Source organism: Mustela erminea, chromosome 9 (genome assembly GCF_009829155.1).
Source record: "Mustela erminea isolate mMusErm1 chromosome 9, mMusErm1.Pri, whole genome shotgun sequence".
NCBI classification, from domain to species: Eukaryota; Metazoa; Chordata; class Mammalia; order Carnivora; family Mustelidae; genus Mustela; species Mustela erminea.
In genome coordinates this window covers 53,620,464-53,646,278 of record NC_045622.1, presented here as the reverse complement: position 1 = coordinate 53,646,278, position 25,815 = coordinate 53,620,464, and the positions used below count along the sequence as shown (strand labels likewise).

Here is a 25,815-nt window from a genome sequence, read left to right as displayed (position 1 = left end):
ATGCCAAAGGCTAAAAATTCACACTCCAGTGAGGAGAGAATAAGAAAGCTTCATGAGGACATAGCATTTGAAGTGGTCTTTGAAAACTCCTTAATTAAAAATAAATAAAACTGTTGATTTTAACAAACAAGATGACACTCATTTTAGAGAGTGGATAGTTTTCTTCAGCATATTATCAATGTTAGTAATATTTTCTGGATCAGTTTACTGAGAAGATTCAGTTTATCATTCTGTATTGATTTTGAATCAGTCTTTGTACAAGTTACAATGGAGTGATGCCTCTTCTGTTTCATTTGATCTTTATTTCATAATGATTTGCTATTTAAAGATTCCGTTCTTTCTTCCACACATCAGCTGTATTTTTCTCTTTTACTTTTACGTCTCTGGTTCCTTGAATAATACATGTCATTTTTTTTCCTTGAGAAATATTTTTATAGAGGACAGGTAAAATGTTTAGCTTATGAGTTGGTCCTAAAAGGGGGGCATGAACAGTAGATGTTTTTATATCCATAATCTCGGGTTATCTTATGAAATTTCAAGTCTTTTCCTAAGGGAGCTGTAAGCCAGTCTTTACTTCCCAAACATGCCATTTCGTTAGGCAGTCTTAAGTGTTCATTCTAAGAATGGGACAGAAGTTTGGATATTTTTGGAAGTGATTGAGTGGAAGGTTTTCTGCTTTTCAATCTCTTATTATACATCTGTTTCATCTGTTTTTATTTATTTGTCATGTATCATTACATATTATTTTTAAAATATTCTGTAATACAGAAAAAGTTAACAATTCGGAATACATGTATCTAGATGATAAAGCCAGTTTTTATCATCCTTATCCCACTCATATCTTTGTAAAGCTCCTTAGTGCATTCTCACAATGACTAATGATCTATATGCTGTGATTTAAAGAGAAAGGGATAGATTTTGGTTAGTCTAAGATCATGCTGGCATTCAAAGTATATGAGGGTTGTACCTGTTGGGAATGTAACACTACATAGCAGTTCATTTTTTCCTTTATATTTTTTTGTAGTTTTTGCCACTCCCTCACCTTTGGTAACTTCTTTTTTTAATGTAATTTCAAACTTTCAAGAAACTTGCAAGAAGAGTTAAATTAAAAAGAGAGAAATATTAAAGATTTTTTTTTTAAGATTTTATTTATTTAGTTATTTGACAGAGATCACAGACAGGCAGGTAGAGAGAGAGAGAGGAAGGGAAGTAGGCTTCCCGACTGAGCAGAGCGCCCAATGCGGGGCTCAATCCCAGGACCCCGGGATCATGACCTGAGCCAAAGGCAGAGGCTTTAACCCACTGAGCCACTCAGGCACCCCCTAAAGATTTCTTTATTTAAATTTTGTTTATTTCCTGTAGGTTTAAGGTGGATTAGGTAGAATATAAGATTATGTGAAGTGAAATGGAAGGGAGCAAGGAGAGAAAACCAAGGGTAGGGATTTAAGATGGAACAAGGTATGAGGCAGATACAGAAATGCATCGTATAAAGACATTGCTTTAAGGAGGCCACAAATTGGTTTCTAGGATGATTTTTCCAGAAGCTTTATGATCTTGGTAGATCATGGTGAGGGTGGGTTATCCAGGTTAAGCAAATCCAGGTTAAGCAAAACATACTTATTGCAAAATTTTCCAGAGCTATTATGTGTTAATATATATTGTGAAAGATGAATAGAAGAGTATATAATGTAAACTGCTCCCCAACTTTTTTGACCTTAGAACCCTTCTTTTACAGAACATCTTTAGGAACTAATGTTCTCTGAAACATTTTGAGTGATGCTGTCTAGGCAGTTTAATACAACAAAGGACTAGGGCTTTATGACAGTACTTCAGTGGAAAAATACTTATTACATCATAGAAGGGACATAGACATCTTGGGTTTAGTGTTGTGTTTTTGTTTGTTTGTTTGCTTGTTCATTTGTTTTTTGTCAGAGAGAGAGAGCACAAGCAAGCAGAGTGGCAGGCAGAGGCAGAGACAGAAGCAGGCTCCTGCTAAGCAAGGAACCCAGTGTGGGAACATCCCAGGACCCTGGGATCATGACCTGAGCTGAAGGCAACCACTTAACCAACTGTGCCACCCAGGCATCCCCTGGGTTTAGTTTAGAAGGGGTGTTTTAGATCAGTAAGGCATCTGGGAATCATTTTATTTGAGAAAGTGTTATTGGAAACAGGACATTTATTATGGAGAAGAGAAGATGAGGATTGGTTTGGGCACACTGGGAGCTGTCAGTTTTCTTGACTGTGACATGCAAGAGGGAAAAGAGTTGGCCTTTGTGGCTACATGGGTGGAAACTAGAACCATTGGGTAGAAGTCACAGGAAACCCTGCCCATTTAAGAAAATTTTCTAATTGTCATAACTGCAGAAATGGGAGGAAGCTATCTTAGAAAGTAGTGAGCTCTCTGGTGTTGCAGTTCCTGGATTGGGATACCGTGAAGATTTTTGTATAGGATTGCTGATAGCGTGAAATGTACTTTTAGATCCTGCTAGCTGAGAGGTCTGAACTTTGCCATGAAAATGTGATATGGGCCTTTTATGGTAAAGTTACAGGAGACATTCTTTCATAGAGATGCCTGATCTGTCCTTGCATATAACAGTACAGTGTGTATTTCTGGTACCTAAAATGTAATAGACATCCAGTAAATATTTGCTAAGTGACCTGGGGGGAAAGATACCTGAGGGTTAGCAGACCATCATTCTCAAGACAGGGGAAGTCTATGATGCTGCTGTGAGATCATGTTCTTGATGTCTCTGTCATTGCATTCTGACCTCATTCTCAGACTTAATAGGCAATAGATTTATCTAGTCTAAGAATAAAAGCCAAAGTAAAGAGGAAAATCACTTAAGGATTGGTTTCTACATTGAGAAACTTTGTCACAGCTCTTAGGGTTGCCGCAGTGATACTGTGCAATGATCAGCTACTTTTTGAGTATGGGCAGAAAGAGTGAAGAATCTCTAGCTCCTACAGGATAATGTTATTTGGGGTGATAGGTGCTCCCTTGCAGAGATTTGTTTTCTTTTTTTAGTCTCTTTCTACCTTATCTCTCTGCAAATATTATCCTTGCTTTATTCTGGATATTTAATGAATATACAGAATTGAGTTGCAAACATTCTTTGCCATGGGTCCTCTCACCTACCCAAATGGGTGCTTACATCATTGTGAGAATTTCGTAAATGTGAGAACTTGGTTTTATAAAAAGAATTATTTCCTAATAAAATTACTTTTCTTAAGGGTAAGTTCTATTTGTCTACTTATAACGAGTAAGGGGAAACTGTAGTATGCATCACATGACATTTGGTATTGAAGGATAGTGTCCCATAGCTATCTAGAATTTGGGGAGAAGTTTAATGGAAATTATACACCCCTCGTGTGTCGTATATTCTGCCTGGTATTTGGGTAACTGGGGATGCAGTTTCTTAATGGTAATTAAAAATTCCATGTCTCTTATATATTGATTTTTCTTTGGGAAGGCTGTTTTTTAGTTAGTTTTGTTTTTTAAGAGTCATTTCACCTCCCCAACCTTTTTCGACAACTTTGTGGTGTTCAAAAATAAAAGGTTCGAAGAAGGTGAACTTACATTGAATTTATTCTTGTTTCTTTTTTTTGGAGGGGGGCTACATTAATTCTTTTCATTCTTCTACAATGCTTTCACTGACTAATCCAAATCAAAGCAGTCTTTTTCTTTCCATGTATTTGTCTTGTTTGCCCTAGTCATTTGATTTTACCCAAGAATACAAAGCTATATGTGTGTTTATTTTATTCTCCTCCATTGTAATTTAAACTTGGGAGTGGGATCCAAAATAATTTTTGTCCTCTGTGGAATCCTGACAAAGGAGCAATAGTCTAGTCCAACCTGCTTATTCTGTAGGTGGAAAACTCAGTAATTTTTTGCTTGTTTTAGTGCGCATTTAGTATTCACATGCCTACTTTCATTGTATAAATATAATAATCCTTGGAGTTAGGGCTCTAATTTATTTTGAAACTGACTAAGAGTCTCAGAATCAAGAACTTTTAGGAAACAACAACAGTAACATTTCTACTGTCCTTCGTAGTTTATGGAGCTCTTTTACATGTATTATTTCATTATATCCTCAGAATTCCTGTGAGGCAGAGAGGTAATTTTATCATTGTCATTTTAGAAATAATGGCACTAAAACCTAAAGGCTCAACTTGTGAAGAATTGCTAGAGCTGGGGCTGTAACCTAAGACATTGAACTCCAGATGTTATATGTGTCCTATTAAATCATCCTGTTCCTAGATCATTTATCCATTCTTATTGTTGGTGGACAGGATTTCTTTCCAGCAATTCAGCCATCCAGTAAGTGTTGACTGGATGCTCAGGTTGTAATACAGAACACATTTTCAGGTGTACTGGGGAAAATAAGACTCCTACAGTATTTTGCTCTTATTATACACAAACATGCCTCTACTTACACAAATGCACACCTATATATTATAGCAATTATCACATTAAATTGTAATTTGTCTTTTTACATGTCTGTCTCTCCAGCCAGATTATGTGCTTCTTGAGCATCCTCTGATTATTCCGTAAGCTCCTTTATATCCTCAGTGCCAATATAGACTCCTGCTTATAGGTGCCTAGTTTGTTGAATCAGTGTATAGGAGTGAATGAGTGAGTGAATACAGACATGAAAGATATTATGCCCTCTGGGGGCTTACAGTCGTCTTGGGGAGATAAAGCATGAAGTTTACAGTAAATACAAAGATTTTGTTTTTTTTTTTTTTTTTAAGAGAAACTTTGTTTATAGGGTTTTTTTTTTTTAACTAATATAAAACAGATTCCCAGCCTGTAGTTCATGTAATTGCTTCCCGGCGTCAGGATTGGTCAGAACATGAGATTGCAATGGAGACTAGTCCCACCATAATTTATCAGGATGTATCCAGTGAATCACAATCAGCTACTTCAACAATCAAAGCTCTATTAGAACTCCAACAGACAACAGGTATGAATTCACATGCTCGATTGAATGAAGCATGTTTTCTCTAGAGATGGGTTGTGCTAAAATACTACCACTGTTATATTTTCTTTGTTATTATTTGAGCACATTTCCCCCCTCTGGACTGGTCTATAGTCATTGCTGCAATCTGTTTGCTTGTCAGTTCAGTAAGAATACTTAATTCAGTTCAGTAAGAATACTGCCCAGGAATACTGAAGGATAGGCTAGTCAGAGAGAAAAAAAGGGCAGAATTCTTTCATTTCTGTCTCCTGCTTAAAAGTCCTTGTAGCCTCTTGTCACCAGAAGTCAGTAGTTTCTATCATTTCTTAGCACAAGGGTAGATTCAGTATAGCTGCTAGTTCTATGTAAGAATAATAGTAGGAAGCAGATTGAAGAGCCCCTGCCATCCTCCTCGATACGGGTTGGGCAGTTTTGTGGACATAAAACACCATTAATAGCCCTTGCTAGCATTCTAATTGGTTTTATCTTTCTAGTTCATTGTATAATTTAACCACTTGAGCTTCCATGCAAAGCCATCCTTATTTAACAAGATCCTATCAGTATTTCTGTTTATTTAAATATCTTCAATAAACTCCAGGCAAAACCTCTATCAGTTATACTGACTTACCTGTTACAGTAAGTCAAAGATTATTAGGTTACTGAAGGGACCTTAGCAATGATCTCATCCAACCTTCATTTTATGCGTAAATAAACTGAGATCCAAACATGTTACCTAGTAGGCTAGTGGCAGAGCGAGACTCCATGTCTTTTGATTCCTAATTCAGTATCTACTCTACTTTTGGGGTGACTGTGATATTATTTTGGTTTTGTTTTGCTTTCTTTGTTTAAATGATTAGCTTGATTTTGTCACATTAAACTTCATGGGAATGATCTGAATGATCATTCAGTGGACTTAGTTACTGGTAACTATTTGCCATAACACCCACTTTACACTAGCCAAAGAATACTAGCATTTAGTATCTTTGTTTAATCTTTCTATTGGTGTTATTTTTGGCCTTAGGTACTTCTTCAGCTTCTTGTCTTTGACATACTCAGCCATTTGCATTAATGTCTTGTAAGGGTAGAAACCGAATGAGTAGATTTTATAGAAAAAGTGTTAAGATAGAAAGTAAATTTATTCATGGAACCCATTCTTGTTTCCAGGCCATTCCATAAAACATTTTTGTAGGAACAGAGAAACACTGAAAATTTTTATTCTTTAAGAGTCGTTGAAGACTTAGTAAATTTCTTTGAAGATTATCATGAATTTTTAATAGATCAGATTAAACCGGTCATTGTATTGTGCTATTCTGGGTAGGTCTGCCCTAGAGCAAATCATGGTGTATACTGCTTATTCACCCTTTGTTTTCAGGTTGGTGAACTCAAGAAAACCAGGGACTACCTTGAAGAAGGGTAAAGGAAATGTTCTAAGAGGACTGTGTATAAGAGAAACAGATTATTTGGCCTAGTCATAGTAGGGGGGAATTTTAGTCTGAATGCATATGAGTTCTTCTTGCCAGGCTGCTGGGTATGGCTGTACAAGTTGTGCATTCTACAACCATACTTAGCAGTCTGCTTTTTTTCTTTTCAATTCACTATTTCCTTAGTCACTGCCAGTATAGCACCCCAGAGGTCTGGTTCATATTCCCATGGACAACTCTGGTTTTGATACTTGTTTGTAATAAAAGTTAACTTTTCCCCTGACTTTTTTATGCAGTAAAGGAAAAATTGGAATCTAAACCAAGACAACCCACTATTGACTTGAGTCAGATGGCAGTGCCTATTCAGATGACCCAGGAAAAGAGACATTCTCCTGAGAGTCCATCCATTGCTGTGGTAGAGTCAGAACTAGTTGCTGAATACATCACTACTGGTAGGTGTCCTTGTACAAAGTAGTATTAAGGTAGGAGAGCTACCTTTCTGGATTTATGGGATGGTTGTTTGGGGGAGAATATAGTTTTTATATTTCTAGATCTTTTCCAATTTGGTCTGAGAGTACATTCACATTGTCCTTGGGACTTACTCTATCATTAATGACAAGGGGGAAAAAAGCAATTGGTTGTTGCAAACTGCAAATAATAAAGAATTGAAGGTGGCCGTAAATGAAATCTGTGGTTATAAGGTGACAGCTGTAAAGAGGATAAAATACCTTTTATATAAGGATAGATATTCTGATGCATCTGAATTTTCTAGTTTGGGGGGAGGGGATGTGGGTCAAGGGAGAAAGAAGGTATAAAAACCCAATGCTTTTTTAGCATAAAGAAAAAAATGGAGACCTTGAAATCTATGTAAATACTTAGGAGTTCTGGTGGAAAGCAAATTAGGTATTTCTTTAAAATGTGGTCTGGCCATAAAACACTAATGAGATTTTTAGATGGCATAGATAGAAAAGTGGAGCAGGAAGGATCATAGATTCTTTCTCTCATATTCTGGTGAGACCATTCCTAGAATACTGCTTTCTGGTTTGGACACGTCATTACCTAGAGATTTGAAATAGTTCAGAGGATAGTAATGTGAATAATTAGGGGTTGGGAGAAATGACTTATGAAGCAGTATGTCAAGAACACCTGTCTTAAGTTTTCTTAAGCAGTGATCAAAGGAGAATGTAAAGTTAAAAATATTTAAAGGATGTCAAAAATACTAAAGTGGAAAAGGAATTCTTTGGTATCATTTTTAAGATATATTTTTAAAGATTAATGGGTTATGGTGAGTGCTCTGATTTGTGTAAGTCTGATGAATCACAGACCTGTACCCCTGAAACAAATAATACATTATACGTTAATTTTTAAAAAAGATTAATGAGTTAAAATTGCCAGAAGGGAGAATCCAGTTAAAGACTATGAAAAGCCATCTAGCATCTTTCTTTAGAGATATTTAGCAGAAAGCTAAATAAAGTAGAGGGCAGTATGTTGGGAATATGAGTATTAACCTCTGGGGATAGACTAGATTATCAGATGGTAAATGGAGGAAAAGACCTATGATTTCTTCCCTTACTTATCCTTTTCAGAACGCACTGATGAGGGGACAGAGGTTGCTTTTCCCCTTCTAGGTAAGTGGTGTGCATCCATTTGTAGTATAACTGAAGGTAAAAGATTATTGTTTGGGGGGGAACCACTTAAATGGATGCGCTCTACTCTGATCTGGTAGAGGAAAGGTAAGCTCCACTCAGTAAAAAGGAGACTTTCTTTTTGCAGGATAGTGAGATTCTTTCTCAGAAATGAGCAGTTTGACATTGAAAAAAATAAGAGCTATTTAAAGAAATAAGTGACTGTTTTATGCTGTTGATATGGCCCAGTTAAGGTCACTTTCAGCTGTTTTCCATATGTTCACTCTCTGACTTCCTTCCATAATCTCCTCCCCATCGTATCCTCAGCCACAGTAAGCATTTTCTTTAACTTCAGATCCAGGTTCCTGGCCCTGATGTCTTGTATTATCCTATAATAGGCATTAGTTTTCTCTGACTTTCCTGCACACTGGGGAATTACTATGAAGGGGTTTATAGATCTTGAATGAGGATTATTCTTAAATGATTTTAGTTGATCTTCTATTAAATCCATTTTCTTTCTTAATAAAAAATTTAATGTTATAATCATGAAGATTATTATGGGCAGCAGAAATGTTCCATATTAATCTGATAATTTCATAAGAGATTATTATATTTCAGATGTCACTCATTTCTGATGATGCTTCTGTCAGTTAAAAACTTAATTTGTTTAATTTTAATACTAGTATGATTTATTTTTTCTCCTTAGTCACATTATAAATGATTTCAGTAGTAGTTCTAATATCAACACTTTTTTTCAGTTTGAGTTATTTGAGCATTAGAATTGTGGGTTATTCAGAGAATTTTGATATTCTCAAAATCCTTACCTAATCTTACAGATTTGTTTTACTCTGTTCTTGATTCAAAAAGTTCATTTCCCAATAACCATAAGCATTTTTAAGGCTTTGTAGAATAAGAAGTGGTGGATGTTTTACTGTTTAAAAAGTTGAAGTTGAAACTGGTAAGAGATAGTTTGGCATCAGTGTAGACGTTGTTTTACATCTGTTACATGGATATAAATGCCTACCTTATTCCTTTGGACTTATGTAGTGAGAGAATAAGAAATGGAGTTGTTTTCCTGTTACACTGTATTCTCACCCATTTATGTCAGATGAACAAAATTTGTGATTTTTTTCTATTCCTGTTTACTTTTAAGACTTAAGGATTTAAGGACCATTTTCAATCTGTTACTTCATTTGATCCTCTTCTAGGTAGAAAAAATTTTTTTATTTTCCTATTTAAAAAAAACAAAAATAAAACCTGTAAGTTTAGAGACTAATAGAATTTAATGACCTGTTCAAATTCACATAGCTGGGGTTGGTGGCAGAGTGGGACAGAATCCAGGTATGACTCTTGGTCCAGTTCTTTTTGCAGTATCATCTTGACCTCTTACATCCTTAGGAACTATAAGGCTGCAAGGCAGTGTCACTTCATGTAAAAGATTGAATGCTTCTGGGTTTTATATTGCATTAGGAACTGAGACCAATAAATTAAAGTGTTATCTTAGTAAATTTAGTATTATCTTCATATCCTTAAAGACAATAGCCTGGATTTGATTGCAGAAATTTATTGTTGTTTTGTTACCTTAAAGGGGTGAAGGTTGTTGGAGAAATTAAGTACAGCTCACAAGAGGCTGTAACTTTACGGGGTTTGTTCCTCCTTTGTGATAATAGTTTTCACGGTGCTTCCGCATTTCTCATCTCATCCTTATAATGGCTCTGTTATTCCCATTTTACAGATGAGAACACAGAGTCTCAGAGAAGATAAGTGACTTTCTCAGAGTCACACATCTCATAGATGGGCAGACTCTGGTCTTCTGCCTCCTAGTTCACAGTACCACACATTCTCTCTGTGATGCAATCTCACAGACATTTGTTTAAAATGACTACTGGTTACAGATGCTGTGGTGATTTCTGGAGAAATATCATCACCTCCTCTATTTTCAGTCAGCCATCGCTCCCAGCCCCAACAGCCCTCCCAGCCCCAGCGGACCCTGCTCCAGCATGTGGCTCAGTCACAGACTGCAACACAGACTTCAGTGGTGGTGAAGTCCATCCCAGCATCTTCCCCTGGAGCAATCACCCACATTATGCAGCAGGTTGTATCTCTTCTTTCTCTTCTTACCTTCTGTTACTGCCTCCTTCCTGAAATAAGGTTCAGTTTCATTGATTATAGGAGAAGAAATAACTGAATTGAAGAGCAGTTCTTTCCTCTGTGAGGACTGAGTAGAGAAAATGAATTGAGAGTCTTAAAACACTGGAAAGTAATTAAGAAACAGTATTCATGGATATTCTGTAAAATTGGAACATTTGAAAAGGGTGGGATTATCTAGATGAATCTGTGACTTCAGAATTGGTCACTCTGTATACATTGTTACGAAAGCATTTATCACTGAGGTGAGATTTTTAAATGAAATAGAAGTTAGCTTGTTTAGCTGTTTGTTGCTAGGTGTTTTGGTTTTAAAATGAATTCTCATGGGAAACATTTATAAGTATGTATAAATATCTCTACTTCTTTTACTATATGTGACCAATTGAGGAAGAGACTTAATGGGGGAGGAGAATGAGTTAATACAAAACAGGAAATCTGGTATCAAGGGTAACAGGGAAAAAGAATATGTTGATAAGCTGATTTTGTGTCAGATACTGTGCTTTGAGCTTTAAAATACATTAATTTGTTTAATTCCCACTATGATCCTGCAAGGTAGGTGTATTATCCCTCTTACAAATGAGGAAACTCATGCTTACAGAAGTTAAGTAACTTATTCTGGGTGGCAGAGCCAGGGTTTAAACCCAAAGCATCCTGCCTCTATACAAAGTGATATCATAGATGCCAGATTTAAGTGTGACTTCTGATTAGTTGTCACATAAAGCACCATCATTTGACTGGTAGCAGTTGATCCTAATTGTAAGCAAACTAACCTGAATGACAATAAATTGTTGCATTAAAAACCTGTATGTGTAAGGTCATTATGAGATAGAAGAGGGTTTCAAATGAATCTCAAAGTTTTTAAAGTTTAGAATAAAGGAATAGCATGACAAAGAAGCAGGAAGAATAGGGTTGGGGTGAATGTTGTGTCACTGAGGAAAGCCAGGTGGCCAGAGGTTTAGCTGAGTATCCGATCTCAGCCTGGTTGCTGGCAGGTTCTGACATTGAGCTTTCTCAAGACCCCCAGAGAGGTCAAACAGGCTGGCCCTAACTATGTCCCTCAAGATCGATGCTTCCTCCCATCACTGTTATAACTGACACAGAACAATCTCCCTTTCCATGGACAGGAGTGCTCACCATCCCCTCCCTGGTCTCCTCCCCTCCTGGCAGCCCAGTCTCTGGGAAACTGTTGCCCAATGGACCCAGATGACCAAAGTGGGGAGGACGACTAGTGCAGAGGGTTCTTCACACAGGCCTTGGTGAAGCCTGAGGACCCATTTCCACTCTGAGCAGAGAGGCCCTCTTTGGGGACCCAGATGGGCATGTCCCTCAGACAGTGACTCTTCCCTTCTGGACAGGGTTGGACATACACACGGCCAACGTGGGCTTCTCTGAACCTCGGCTTTTCTCTGGACACCTCATTCCTGGGTTGCTGCATTCTTTTCTTGCTTGGGTCAGTATCTCTGATGACCAGGCAAGAGAGCTGTGTCCTGAGCCAGAGAACCTCTCCTTTTCTGTGTTGGGCTGTGCTTGCAGGGCAACCTTTCTCCTCCTACCTATACATTCTGGGCTCTCAAGGACTTCTCTTAAAGAAGTGAGTAGATCAGTTTTTGCAGTCCTTAATGTCTAAGAGTTGAAATTACAAGAGTCTCAATCTAAAGACCCCCCTTTAGGTTTAGAAAATTTGAGTTTCTTGGTCTTTTTAGGGCCTTCTGAAAATTTTTGAATGAATCTCATAACCAAGTCTCTTCAGTTTGAGGAAATTGTAGCAATGTAGGTGTTTTTCTTATTTCATTCTTACTTTGTGCCTTTTTTACTTAGGCATTAAGCAGTCACACTGCTTTTACCAAACACAGCGAGGAACTTGGAACTGAGGAGGGCGAGGTTGAAGAGATGGACACTTTAGACCCTCAGACAGGTCTGTTTTACCGATCTGCTCTGACTCAGTCGCAGTCAGCTAAGCAGCAGAAACTTAGCCAGCCCCAGCTGGAACAGACTCAGCTGCAAGTGAAAACTCTGCAGTGCTTCCAGACTAAACAGAAGCAGACCATCCACCTGCAGGCAGACCAGCTCCAGCACAAACTCCCGCAAATGCCCCAGCTTTCCATCAGGCACCAAAAGCTCACCCCTCTCCAGCAAGAACAAGCACAGCCCAAGCCAGATGTACAGCACACACAGCATCCCATGGTGGCCAAAGACAGGCAGCTTCCTACCTTAATGGCACAGCCCCCGCAGACTGTAGTACAGGTGCTCGCAGTGAAAACCACGCAGCAGCTCCCTAAACTGCAGCAGGCTCCGAACCAACCAAAAATCTACGTGCAACCCCAAACCCCCCAGAGCCAAATGCCGCTCCCAGCTGCATCAGAGAAACAGCCGGCAAGCCAGGTAACGGAATATTGGTAGCATGCAAAGCTAAACTTCTCTGTTCACGGAAAAAATAAGAACATCATGACCCTGTCGTGGTTAGCAGTGCTTTCTCCTGGCAAGAGGAAACTCAAAAGCCTCATTTATGCTGGTATTACTTTACCCCATCAGAAGGTTGATATTAGGGAAGAAATGTACGCATTAATAATAGGAAGAAAAAAAAAAAGCATAGCATGCAGAACTTGATTTTCCAGACAGTTAATGAAATCACTTCAGCATTGGTCAGCAGTGCATGGAAGCAAGATCCCTAAATTATTTGTATTTTTTAGGTATAAAATATTTTTTTTTCCTTGCCTGTAAACTCATATCTGTGGCAGTAATGCTAAGTAAACTACAGTCTTTTAAGAAGCTTCATTGAACATCTTCCTTTGTAGTTTACATCATTATCATCTAGTTAATAAATTTACCTTCTAGTTTTATCTTCTAGATTATAGAGGAATTATCTGGATAATCAAAAGAAAAATTCTATTAAGGAAAACCAGTGGCTTTAGAGCGATGTATATGTGTGTATGTGTGTATTATAAATACGTATATAGAGAATATATTTGTATAGGTGTATTTTGAAGCAAAAAATTGAAAATCCTACTTTTTATTTTTAAAAACTGAAGAAAATGCAAATAATTTGAGAACGGGTTGAAGGTATACCGTGTGGGGATATAAATCCCAAAGGAAAACAAGGCTGCTGTGACTTTTTTTTTCCTTTATTGCTGTGAACCTTGGCTGGCTAGACAAAGGTTCTTTTTATCCCTCCTCATTCCCTAGGTTTCTTAAAAATAACCACATACTTTCCCATCCAGCCCTCTTTTAAAACACCAAGCTTCATTCAGAATGTCTTCCTAGTATACCGCACGAATGTTTCTTTTGCCATATTATCTGGGGTGTTGGATAGGTTTTCTCAAAGAGATGTAGCTGTAACACACACAACCCCAATTTGTTTTCAGGTGGAGCAGCCAATTATAACCCAAGGATCCTCTGTTACAAAGATAACTTTTGAGGGGCGCCAGCCTCCCACAGTTACAAAGATAACTGGTGGCAGTTCTGTGCCTAAGCTGACATCACCAGTTACAAGCATATCTCCCATTCAGGCCTCTGAGAAGACAGCAGTGTCAGACATTTTGAAAATGTCTTTGATGGAAGCTCAGATTGATACAAATGTAGAGCATATGGTAGTGGATCCCCCAAAGAAGGTTCTTGCCACTGGTATGCTCACTGGTGAAGCAGGATCATTACCATCCACCCATGTGGTGGTGGCAGGGATGGCGAATTCCACTCCCCAGCAACAGAAATGTAGAGAGTCCTGTTCAAGTCCATCTGCTGTTGGCCCTCCCTTAACGACAAGGAAAATCGATGCACCAGGAGTGCCTACGACAGGCCAGTTCATGCGTATTCAGAATGTAGGCCAAAAGAAAGCTGAAGAGAGCCCAGCAGAAATTATCATCCAGGTAAGAATTGGAAGGAACATGAGAAGTATTGGGCATCTTGGGGGTTGTGGGTTTGCTGTGATTGGGGCTATCACAGGAAGAGTCATGCCAAGATGGCAAAAGATATAGCAATTATTTTTGAGATGGCATTTGAAAAATTGGGGTTTAATACCTATTATAAATATACAAATTTTTATTTTCTGGAAGAGAATTCTAGAAAATTGGTGGATGTTATCACACCCCCTCTTAGAGGTAGTCAAGGGCCCTGAGCCCATATGTCAGCTTGACAGTCTTGACAGTCTTGTCTTATATCTTATAGATATAAGACATGCTTGCCAGGGTTAACTCAGTAAGTCAACCCAGAAAATCAGCAGCTTGATGGGGTCAGTCTCCCTGGTCTTTGCTCAAAAACTCCTGGGATGTAACTGGATTGCACTTTTATTTCAAGTCAATTTCAGGGACCCTTTCCTTGGAAATACACAGCTCTTTATCTTGATCTAAGTTTATGGTTTTTAGGACAGTTAAACCTTAATTAACTGCAGTGTCTGCAGAAACATGTTGTAAGAAAATGTTTCTACATAATTTAATTTTATATTTAATTTGGGATTAACCATAAAGCTTTGCTTTTTATTTCAATCATTGTTGAAAAATCTTGTTATGTTTACTGTCCTGCCTTGGTAAGTACAGGCAAGTGAACATAATGAATTATTCATTGGCAGTAGATCTTCTGTGCTTCACATTCCCTTCATTTTGAAACTCATCTGTCATCATGCATAATAGATCAAGACTAAAGAATTACTGAGTCCAGACTAGCCTTTAGAAGTTGTGTTTTACTTCCCTTTCTCCTTGCAGGGTTTCAGATTGTTTTCTTGTCACTTTTCATTTTTTTGGCTACACTTGTAAGATGGCTTGGAAGGTTATCAGCACAGCACATTTTATTTAATGGAGAATTTGGATTCATTGAAATGTGGATAATCTAGGATTTACCGTAGATTCATTGTTGTGTGACTTGAAAGTTTCTATGGTAAACTTTCCCTTTTCCATGATGCCAGGCTATAAGAGAATACAAATTGACCAATATTATATTTATTAATATAAATAAGTATGGGGGAAATGCTTAAAGGCAAATAGAACTGGCCATTGAATTATTAAGTGATTTCTTCCTCTATAAAAACAGTTGTTAGCGTATTAAGTCATTCTTGACAGGGGGAGTCATTGGTGTGTCGCTCCCCCCACCCCACCCCCTGAAAATGTGGGAAAAGACTTCAAGTTTCTAGCTTTGCCACTCATTGTGTGACTTTAGGCAGGGCTCTTTTACCCCACTCTGCGTTAGTTTCCTCATCAGTAAAAATGGAAATAAGGAGTGCCTATTTTACATGATAAATGGGAAGATTGTACAAAATTTAGATGAAGCACCTAGCACAGTACCTGGCTCTTGGTGATTGCCCAATAAATGGTAGCTGTTAACTATTTTACTAAAATTTACTGTGGCTCCTAAGAGTTTAAATTGGTATGCCAACTATATTGGAAATAATTTGAGATAGCTTATTTGGAAATTATTTTCTGTATTTTATGAACAGGGCTGAAAATTGCTTTGTGTATCAAGGATAGTATCTAATGAATTGGCTCTCTACAGAACATACAACTAACTTTCAGTGTATATATACCATGTGCTAGGTGGCCACATCAGAGGGAAGGACAGTGTGGTGGTTAGGAACCAAGCTTTTGGAGTCAGAAACGCCTGGGTTTGAGTCTCAGCTGTACTCCTTCTTACCAGCATTGTAGTTTGGAGCAACAGAGTTCACCTCTGTACCTCCATTTCATTCCCTGTGAAATGAAGATCATAACAGTTGCTCACAAGGTTGTTTCGAGGATTTCATGGGAAGCTGTATGGAATATAGCTAGTTAAGTGTGTGATACAAAGGAACACTCAATAACTACAGCTCCTGTTACTATAATCATCAGGAATATATTGTTGGGATATTTTCAGATCTTCTAGTTACACTTAGCTTTGACTGGAAGTATTGATTTTATGGATTCAGTAAAATAGTGTGGGGATGAATGAAAGAAGTCTACAGAAGTGCTTTGATTCCTTGAAGAATGTTTTATAAGAATTCAACATGTTTAATAATAAATACTTTGAATGAAAAGCATGTTCTTTGTAGACAACTGTATTTCATTCATTTGTTCGTTCATTCATTCATTCATTCATACCACATGTATTACTTAACCTCTGTGTTCTAGGTGCTGTGCTAGGTGCAGGCTAGAGGAGTAAACAAAACAAATATATCTTCTATTCTGAAGGATCTATATATGTGGAACTTATAGTTTTAGAACCCTGAGATCTTTAGAGTATATCTTACTGCACGAGATTAAAGCTCAGTGAGGTGAAGTGACTTGTTCAGAGGTCCATAGCACATCTGAGCCAGAATTGAATTAGAATCCAGGTCTCCTGACCCCACCTCAGACTTCTTCACAGTGACCAGCTATATGGAACAGAGTGGGGGAAAACAAGTGACAGAAGACTCCACAAATCTAGATTGAGTGCCTTGGCATCTTGCAATATTTTCTTTATAGTGTTAACATTATATATATATCCCTCTCCGCATCAGTTCCCACCCTGGCAGTAGAAGACTGTTTTGGTCAGGTATATTTCCTGATACTCAGTTTTGCCCTGGGACTTTGAATGTTAAAGATAGGTTAATTCATTTGGCAGGTGTTTATTGAGCAACTAAGGCATGACAGGCCCTGTTCAGATCTCTCAGCATCTAGCAATGAAAAAAAGTAGTCAAGTTCTGTGCTTACATTCTCATGGAGCTTACATTCTAAGGGTGAGAAAAAAAAAAATTAACAAAAATGATAAATACAGTGAAGAAAAAAAACAATGTAATAGAGGTGGGAGTGGGACCTACCCAGTGATCTGGTTTCATGGTCATAGAAGAAAAGCTTCTCAAAATGTTTTACTCTAAGCATTTGAGCTAAGATGCAGATGACAGGATGGAACCAGCCATGCAGAGATTCAGAGAAAAAGTATTCCAGGAAGAGAGGAGGAACCTAGTGCAAAGGTCCAAGGTATGAGTGTGCTTGGCATAAGCCTAGAGTTATGACAAAAAGTTTGATTTTATAGCAGTTACCATAGGAAACCGTTGTAGAACTTTAAGCAGGGGTATTATGTGAACTGATAGACCTGATAAGGATGAGAAAGAAGAACCTGACAAGGCGATATGGCCATAATATGTGTTTGTCTACTCATATTTTAAAAGACAGTTTTGTCCTCTTAGGAAAGAGAATTAGTATGTCACCCAAATAAATAACTTCCCCTTTGAACTACCAAAGGGTTACAGAAGGTTACTGAAGGGTTTAAAATATATTGTGGTGTCAGCAAATTAATCATATACCTTGCAGATAATAATGAGTGAAAACTGACTGCATTTACATTTAAAATTTGCTTAATGATCAAATGATCAAGTCTCTCTCTTGATTTAGGCACAGACTTCAGCCTCCTTCACTGGACGAGGTACAGTCAGGAAGTGAAAAGATCACTTTAAGTTGATAGAAGACTTGAGCTTGAATCCTGGCACTTTAACTTTGACCAACTGTGTGACCTTGATTAAGTCACTTACCCTCTTAGTTTCCTCATTTGTAAAATGGGAGTAACATTTTTCTTACAGTGTTGTTATGGGGATTTAGTAGAGTATCATGTGTGAAAGCACCTAGCACAGTGCCTGGCGTGTAGTAGTTGTCCAATGTCAGTTTCCTTGTTTCCTTCCTCAGTGTTGGGGAAATCCTCCTGTTTCTTCTTTTTACCATAAAGCCTCTCTCTTGTGTCTTCTCTTCCAGGCCATTCCCCAGTATGCTATTCCTTGTCACTCCAGTTCCAACGTGGTTGTAGAGCCCAGTGGGCTTCTTGAGCTAAACAACTTCACTAGCCAGCAGTTGGATGACGATGAGACGGCAATGGAGCAAGACATAGACAGTAGCACAGAGGATGGAACCGAGCCCAGCCCCTCTCAGAGTTCTGCTGAACGGTCCTAAATTTTTGAAAACAGGCGTGCACTTTAAAACCTACTTGGTTACCAAGTGTCCAGGGAAGCCCTTGATTTTTGATGTCGAAAGATAGCACTTTGCCCATGCTTAGGCTATGGACCCCAAAATCACAGTGTTTCAACAAAGAGCTGCTGCAGGAGCAGCATTTTAAAACAAGATAAAACTCACAGGGGAATGTACTTTTTAAAAAAAAAAAAAAGAAAAAGGAAAAAAAGGAAAGCTAAAAAAAAGAAAAACGTGCACATCTGCAGTGACAAAAGACCCGATATTCTTTCTCTGTTGGACCATGGCTGATGGTAAAGTATGTCATGCAGTGGAAAGAGACTTTTCCTGTGAATGTTCAACTGGTTTCTGCTGAGCAAAACACCATCAGAAAAGGAGAATGTGAATAGTTTGTATTTTGAAATGGTGTGTCAGGAACAGTTTTTTAAAAACCTTGTATGTTTTTGAAAATCTCTGAAAGTGTTGAATTGGTTAAAATTTTACATTTGCTCAGTTTATAGTTTATAAAATAACTAGAAAAATACTGGCATTAAAGAATCCTTGTTAGATGGTGGAAATCAGATCCCTAACCAGTGGGAAGTGCTTTTTGGGTGGCTTGTACATTCTCATCATTTGTATGCTAATTTATTGTGTTGTTGTTCCTTTGTGCTCTAGGCAGCACACTTGCCTTCTATTTATTTAAATGTAAACATTTCAAAGCAGGCCATATTCTGACAGATTTCCTGTAAACCAGGATTTGCCTGCCTTTTCCACCTCCCACCCCTCCCGCTCCTTTAAGAAAAGAGAAAATGTTTCATTGTGAAGGAGAGGAAAAGAAACATTTTCTAGCCCAAAGGAAGTGTTCAGCTATGTTCAGGAAAAATAACCCATATGATGCTATCTTAACATTGAAATTGCACATTCATATTGGACTGAGACTTTGAAGATAACTTTTACGTACTTTTGTTTAAACCCCTTTGAAATGTATAAAAATTAATTTGCAGTTCTAAATGTAATGTTTTTAAGCATTCTGCCTTTTTAGGACACAGTTTGTTTAAGCAATATGTTTGGGTCTTGTGATCACGGTCTGTCACAAGTAGAGTGAGGGGTAAGAGGGTGGGAGGGTAACGGTCAGTTTTGACAAGTTGTGGCAAAGGAAGCAATTCTTTTCATTTTTTAAAAAATGTAAATAGAAAAGTTTTTAACGGTTTTATATAGATTTCACTATAAATAAGCATTTTAAGACTGACAAATGTTGAACTGTACATACATATCTCAGCATAACTGCCCAATTTTTTGGTGCTGAAGTACTGTAAGTAGATTTCACCAACAGTCTCCTAATTTTTGCATCTATATCTAGAAAAAAAACTGTGATACTGTAGTTAATAAATTCCCACTAGAGTGACACTGAAGATTTAAACACAAGCATTTATAAGATGCACTGACCTCTGGTAGTCGCCATCATTTCTCCTGAGTGGTTAACGACTTACCCGTAGATGGGGCTGTTGGATTTTATTTTATTGTACAAATTCATGTTTAAAAGACTTTGTGATTGTTTCTAGTTAAGTAACTTTTTAACCTCTCCAGTCATAGGCTTCTTTGAAAATCTGATCACACTATGAACTCTCCCCAAAAAGACACACATGCCAATATACATGTTAGATTTTACATACAATCTTAGGGGTTTGTGGGCCCCTAAGCCTAACCATGTATTCAAGGTTAAGCCCTCTGTTATGGTCAGTCCATTACTTACAGATGTAAGTTTTTATAAAATAAAATATGTTTTAAATATTCATGGGTCAGGTAACAAGAGCAAACTTGAATAAAGTTATTATGTCTACTTCTACATATTCTGGCAGCATAGCATACCTGTGTCCCTTTTGAGAATTTAACCTTAATATGTTTTCAGCAACTGGAATGGCAGACGAAACTTCCATAAGCTACACTTTTAAAAATCAGTATGTATATATTAACAAATTATCAAGTGAGGGATTTAATATTTTTTTTTCCTTCAAAGATACTACTTTCAAGGAGACCATGAATTCTTTTGTTTATTCAACAAATATTATTTGAACATCTACGGCGTGTTGGGTACTGTTCTAAGCACCAGGGATTCCACAGTAAATAAACAGAAAATCCTACCCTTATGGAGTTTACAAACAGAGCTTCCTGCTGAAGAGTGGATGCCAGGGCCAAAGGAAGGAGGAAACTCAAGTTCCTCCTTAGGTTTCTTGCTTAAGTGAATGGATGGTGGTGCTGTATATGGGTCTCCAGGTATCCTTTTACTGAAAGTCTTAGCATTATTAAATGTAATTTTAAATCAGTTCTTGTGAAAGATATCCAGAGATTATGCTGCAAATATTACAGAATTATTAGAGTCCTAACAACTGTTACAGGCAGTGGTAAGAAAAATTCATTTGGTTTGAAGTAAACTTTGTAAATGCTTTGTATTGCAGAATGCAGTTTATGCTGAACTTAGGGAACTTAAAAAAATGTTTTATTGAAATTAATTCACATGCCATACAATTCACCCATTTAAAGTGTACAGTTCAGTGGTTTTCACTGGATTTACTGAGTTGGGCAGCCATCACTACAGCCAGTTTTAGAACATTTCCATAACCCTAAAAAGAAATCCTGTACCCCTTAGCTGTTACCCCTGAAACTCACCCTGCCACTCCAGCTCTAGGCAACCACTAAACTACTTTCTGTCTTTATGGACTTGCCTATTCTGGACATTTCATATAAATGGAATCATACAATATGTGGTCTTCTGTGACTGGCTTCTTTCATTTGGCATAGTATTTTCAAAATTGTAACAGGTTTCAGTCCTTCAGTCCTTTTTATGGCTCAGTAATATTCCACCACATGGATAAACCACATGTTCTTTATCCATTCATTGGTTGATGGACATTAGGGTTTCTACTTTTGGCTTTTATGAATAATGCTGCTGTGAACATTTGTGTATAGTTTTTACATGTTTTCCGTTCTCTTTGGTACATTTCTAGGAGTGTAATTGCTAGGTCCTACAGTAACTGTTTAATGATTTGAGAAACTATCAAACTCTTGTCTACAGTGACTGCACAGTTTACAGCAGTATAGGGCAGTTTGACCTTTTCTACATCTTCACCAATGCTTGCTATATTTGTTTTTTGTTTTCATTATTTTTCAAAATTATATCCATTTTAGAGTGTGCAGTGGTACCTCATTATGGTTCTGATTGACATTTTCCTGATGGCTAATGGTAAGAATCTTTTCATCTGCTTGTTGGCCATTCACTGATCTTTGGAGAAATGTCTTTTGCCCATTTTCAAATTGAATGATTTTCTATTATTTAAATTGAGAGCTTTCGAAGTACAGGCAATAATACCACTCTTAAAAGTAACCTGTTCTCTAGTCATTAATTCATCACCCTTAAAACCTTAATCATGTTTGACTTCCTCTCTAATGTAACAAATTGCTTAACATTCTTAAAACTGTGTAGAGCTAATTGAAAACGTTTTTAAATACATTTCTTTGTGAGGTTCTCTCAATGACCTGCTTGGATGGGAGACATAGTACAAAGGAAATAGTACCCAAGTGGTCTGGATTTGAGTCCCAGGATCCTGTGTTAATGGATCATATGAACTTGAGCAGGTCCCATTTCCTGTAATACAAAGTGTGAGTTTCTGACCCACTTGGGGTTATCGTGAAGAGTGCATGAAATAGTGCATGTAAAAATGCCAGGCACAGAGGTGCTCTATTTTTTAAGTCTAATAGTTATTAACAGTCCCACTTTATAAATAGAAAACGAGGGCTCAGAGACAAATGAAGTACCAAAACACACAGATTATATGCTAATAGGCATCATGCTGATCCCCAAGTTGATACTTTCTATATGGGAGTGTATGTGTGCCACCAGACACAGAATTGGCCTTTGGAAAGACAGGGGAACTTGATGTTGGCCTGTAACATAATCTCTTTGTCTGTCTTGGGTGCCTTCACACAGAGGTGCTCACACACAAGTTTGTTTTTTGATTTGTCACAAATCCCAGTTAAGAGGAAGTAGAGTGAAAAAGCACCATGTAAGCAAGGCCTTTCCAAGAAGAGTGAGAAAACAGTCTGCTGCCTCTGCTTACAGGTTTTATAAGCCTTTAAGTGAGGCCTATGACCTACATATTGAAAAAAGGATTGAAACACCATAGAATCAGATTTGTACTTGTGAGAAGTCTTGCTCTGCTTTCGTACCTCTTCCTTGCTTACACAGACTGTAACTGAAAACAGGGCACTTCAGAAAAAAAAAAAAAAAAGGCAAGCCTAAGTTTGAATCCTGACAAGCCATGTGGCTGGACAAGCTCCGAGAGGCTTCAGTTAGCACAAGATGGAATGAATGGTTTATACTATGTCACCTAATACCCATTTTTAAATGTCCTGACTTTTTCTTTTCCTTCCAACAAATAGTTACTGGGCACTTCTTATGTGCAGACGTTGGGGATATAATAGCCAGGGAAAGACACCTCTACCCTCTTGGAACTTGAGCCTTTAGCTCCTTTAGGATACATGAATCAAAGATTACAGCTAAATATATTCATTGCTAGGTGCTATGGTGGAAAATAAGTAGTGCTAGGATAGTGTGTAAATACGGAGGTTGGGGAGTTGTACTCAGAAAGGGATTCTTTTTTTTTTTTTTTTCCTTTTTTTTAGAGAGAGAGCACAAGTAAGCAGAGCATCAGGGAGAGGGGGAGAGAGAGAAGCAGGCTCTCTGCTGAGCAGGGAGCCTGATGTGGGGCTCTATTCCAGGACTCTGGAATCATGACCCGAGCTGAAGGCAGCCACTTAACCAACTGAGCCACCTGGGTGCCCCCAGAAAGGGATTCTTAAAGTGATTTGAAGGAAGGGATTTAACTAGACAAGAAGGATGGGGGGTGGGGGCAGAAGGATAGCAGCTATGAAAGGCCTGTGGTAGGAGGGGTTTGGGGAGAGGGGAACTTGAGTAGGCTAATGTGACAGCAACGCAGCAAGTGAAGGCAACAAGCTTGGGAGCAGAAAGTAGAGACAGACCTATATGTGGATCTTGCAGGTTATGATAAAGGTTTGAGGTTTTATTCTTAGAACAAGAAGTCACTGAATAGTTTTAAGCCATTGACCCTGGCAAAATGGATTAATATATGTACAAACTACTTGGAGTTAAGTTCATTAGTACAGAAAAATATATTTAGCTTTTTTTTTTTTAATGCCAGTCTCATCTCCTTATGTCTGGCATTCAAGGTTCTTAGAGCTGCAATCTACATCTGTAGATTCATAACCCATTTCACTACCCCGACCTACTGCCTGTCTCCCCCATCACACATACAGTTTATGCTCTGTAATTGACAGACTCACTCATTTCCCAAAGCCCTGATTAAAAACCACATCCTTCACCAAGACTGCCCAGATGTGTTGCAGGGGAACTTAATCCTACCCGACTGCTGAGTTCCTCTAGCATTTGGGGAGAAATACACGTTTATGCAGCACTTACCATTGGTTCTTTACTGTGAATTAGTTGCAATTTTTACAGTATGCCTCTGGGAGAGCCCTTGAAATGCAGTATTCTAAGGAGTCATTCTAAATTCTTTTAGCTTAAGAGATGCTGAGCTTTCTGGATTTTTTTTTTTTTTTTTTTTTTTTTTGTCTCTGATGCCCTTGAATATCAAGACTTAATATTCAAGTTTGTTAGAAAGAGTTTAGTGAGATCGTTGGTAATCTTAAGATTCACTCATTCAAGTCAGTAGCATCCTGTTTGGTTCTCCACAGGATCAACTGCTATTTCCTTGCATGGCAGTGTTCACCAGGGTCTATCATCTATGCTATCACTTTGACCTCTACCATATATGGATTAATTAATTAAATCACTGAATATATATTGAGCAGTTATTGTTACCCAGACACTATTCTAGCCACTAGGGATATAGCAGTGAACAAAATAGTTGAAAAATAAAGCAATCTGTGTTATGTAGCTTACATTCTAAATGGGTTATAAGTGTAAATTAAAAATAAATGGTATCTTATGATAATTATAACAAGCAAAGTGGGAAAGGGGAATATGAAACTCTAGGATCTGTTGGTGTTAAATCTTAAATGAAATAGACAGAGAAGTTCTCACTGAGAAGGTAAATTGGAAAAAACCTCCAGGACATGAGGAAGTCAGCTGGACTGATGTCTGCAGAAAGAGTGTTCAACGTGAAGGGGACAGCAAGTACAAAGGCCCTGAGATCCGTGCCTGGCATATTCAAAGAAGAGCCAAAAAAAAAAAAAAAAAAAGACCAGATAGGGTTAGGGTCAGAGTGAATGGGGATGGAGGGAGTTATGTCTTCTCTCTTTTTTTCTTTGTCATTACCTAAAGGGTTGTCAAGTTTGATGATCTTTTCCAAGAGCTGACTTTTGGTTTCTTTGATTCTTTTGTTTTTCTATTCCCTATTTCATTTATCTCCATTCTAATCTTTTTGTTATTTTCTTGCTTTAGCTAGCTTTGGGCTTTGTTTATTTTGTTTTTCCCCCTTTTTCTAGTTCCTCAAGGTGTAATGTTAAATTATTGATTTGAGATCTTTCCTTTTTTGATGTAGGCATACACAGCTGTAAATTTCTCTCTGAGCACTGTGCTGCATTCTATAAATTTTGGTATGTTGTGGGACTTTTTTTTTTCACTCATCTCAAGGTATTTTCTAGTTCCTCTTATGATTTCTTCAATCACTAGTTGTTTAAGAGTTTGTTTAATTTCCACATATTTGTGAAATGTGCAGTTTTCCTTCTGTTACTGATTTCTACCTCTGTTCCATTGTGGATGTTCTGTCCATGATTGAAAGTGGTGTACTGAAGTCTCCAGAAGTCTCCATTATTGTGAGCTGTCTGTTTCTCCCTTCAGTTCTGTTACTATTTGGCTCATATATTTTGGAGCTCTGTTTGGTACATGTATGTTTATAATTGTTATTTCTTGGTGAATCAACCCCTTTATCAGTATATAATTCTTCTTTGTGTCTTGTAACAGTTTTTACTTAAAGTGTATTTTGTCTGATATTAGTATAGTCACCTCATCTCTTTTTTAGTTACCATTTGCATGGAATATATTTCTCTATCCTTTAACTTACAGCCTATTTATGTCTGCGTCGAAAGCCAGTCTCTTATGGCAGCATATTGGATCATTTTTAATCTAATCTGCCAGTTTTGGCTGTTGATGGGAGAGTTTAATCCATTTATTTTCAATGTAATTAGGAATAAAGAAGGATTTACTTATGCCATTTAATATTTGTTTGCCATGTCTGATACTTTTTAAAATTCCCTATTTCCCATGGCCTTCTTTTATGTTTAATTGATTTTTTTTTGTATTGAGATGTTTTTATTTCCTTCTCATTTATTTTGTGTAAATTTTTAGTTATTTAGGTATTTCCTTTGTGGTTACAAAGGGGATTACATTTAATATCCTTAAGTTATACCTAGTTTGAATTGATACCAATTTTACTTTAGTGGCATACAAAACTTTGCCCCTCTATAGCTTCATTCCCCCCTTTATGTTGTTATCATCACAAATTACATTTTTATACGTTGTGTGTCCAATAACAGATTTATAATTATTTTTATGCATTTGCCTTTTCAATTATGTAGGAAATAAAAAGTGGAATTACAAAACAAAACTGCAATAATATTGGCTCTTATATTTTCCCGTGTAGGTACCTTTACTGGAGGACATTATTTCTTCATATGGCTTCAACTTACTGTCAAGTGGCCTTTTGTTTCAATCTGAAGGACTCCTTTTATTTTACTTATTTATTAAACATGGGAC

General features: G+C 37.5%; 1 protein-coding gene across 1 annotated transcript in view; it reads left to right on the top strand.

Annotated features, from left to right (window-relative positions):
• EMSY (EMSY transcriptional repressor, BRCA2 interacting) overlaps positions 1-22,309 on the top strand; it is a 90,062-nt gene extending 67,753 nt beyond the window's left edge. The window contains 7 exon segments of the mRNA XM_032360531.1: positions 4,800-4,964; positions 6,676-6,831; positions 7,966-8,007; positions 9,948-10,099; positions 11,971-12,534; positions 13,515-14,015; positions 17,835-22,309. Coding sequence (XP_032216422.1) covers positions 4,800-4,964; positions 6,676-6,831; positions 7,966-8,007; positions 9,948-10,099; positions 11,971-12,534; positions 13,515-14,015; positions 17,835-18,029 — 1,775 coding nt within the window. The 3' untranslated portion in view covers positions 18,030-22,309.
• The last annotated feature ends 3,506 nt before the right edge of the window (positions 22,310-25,815 follow it).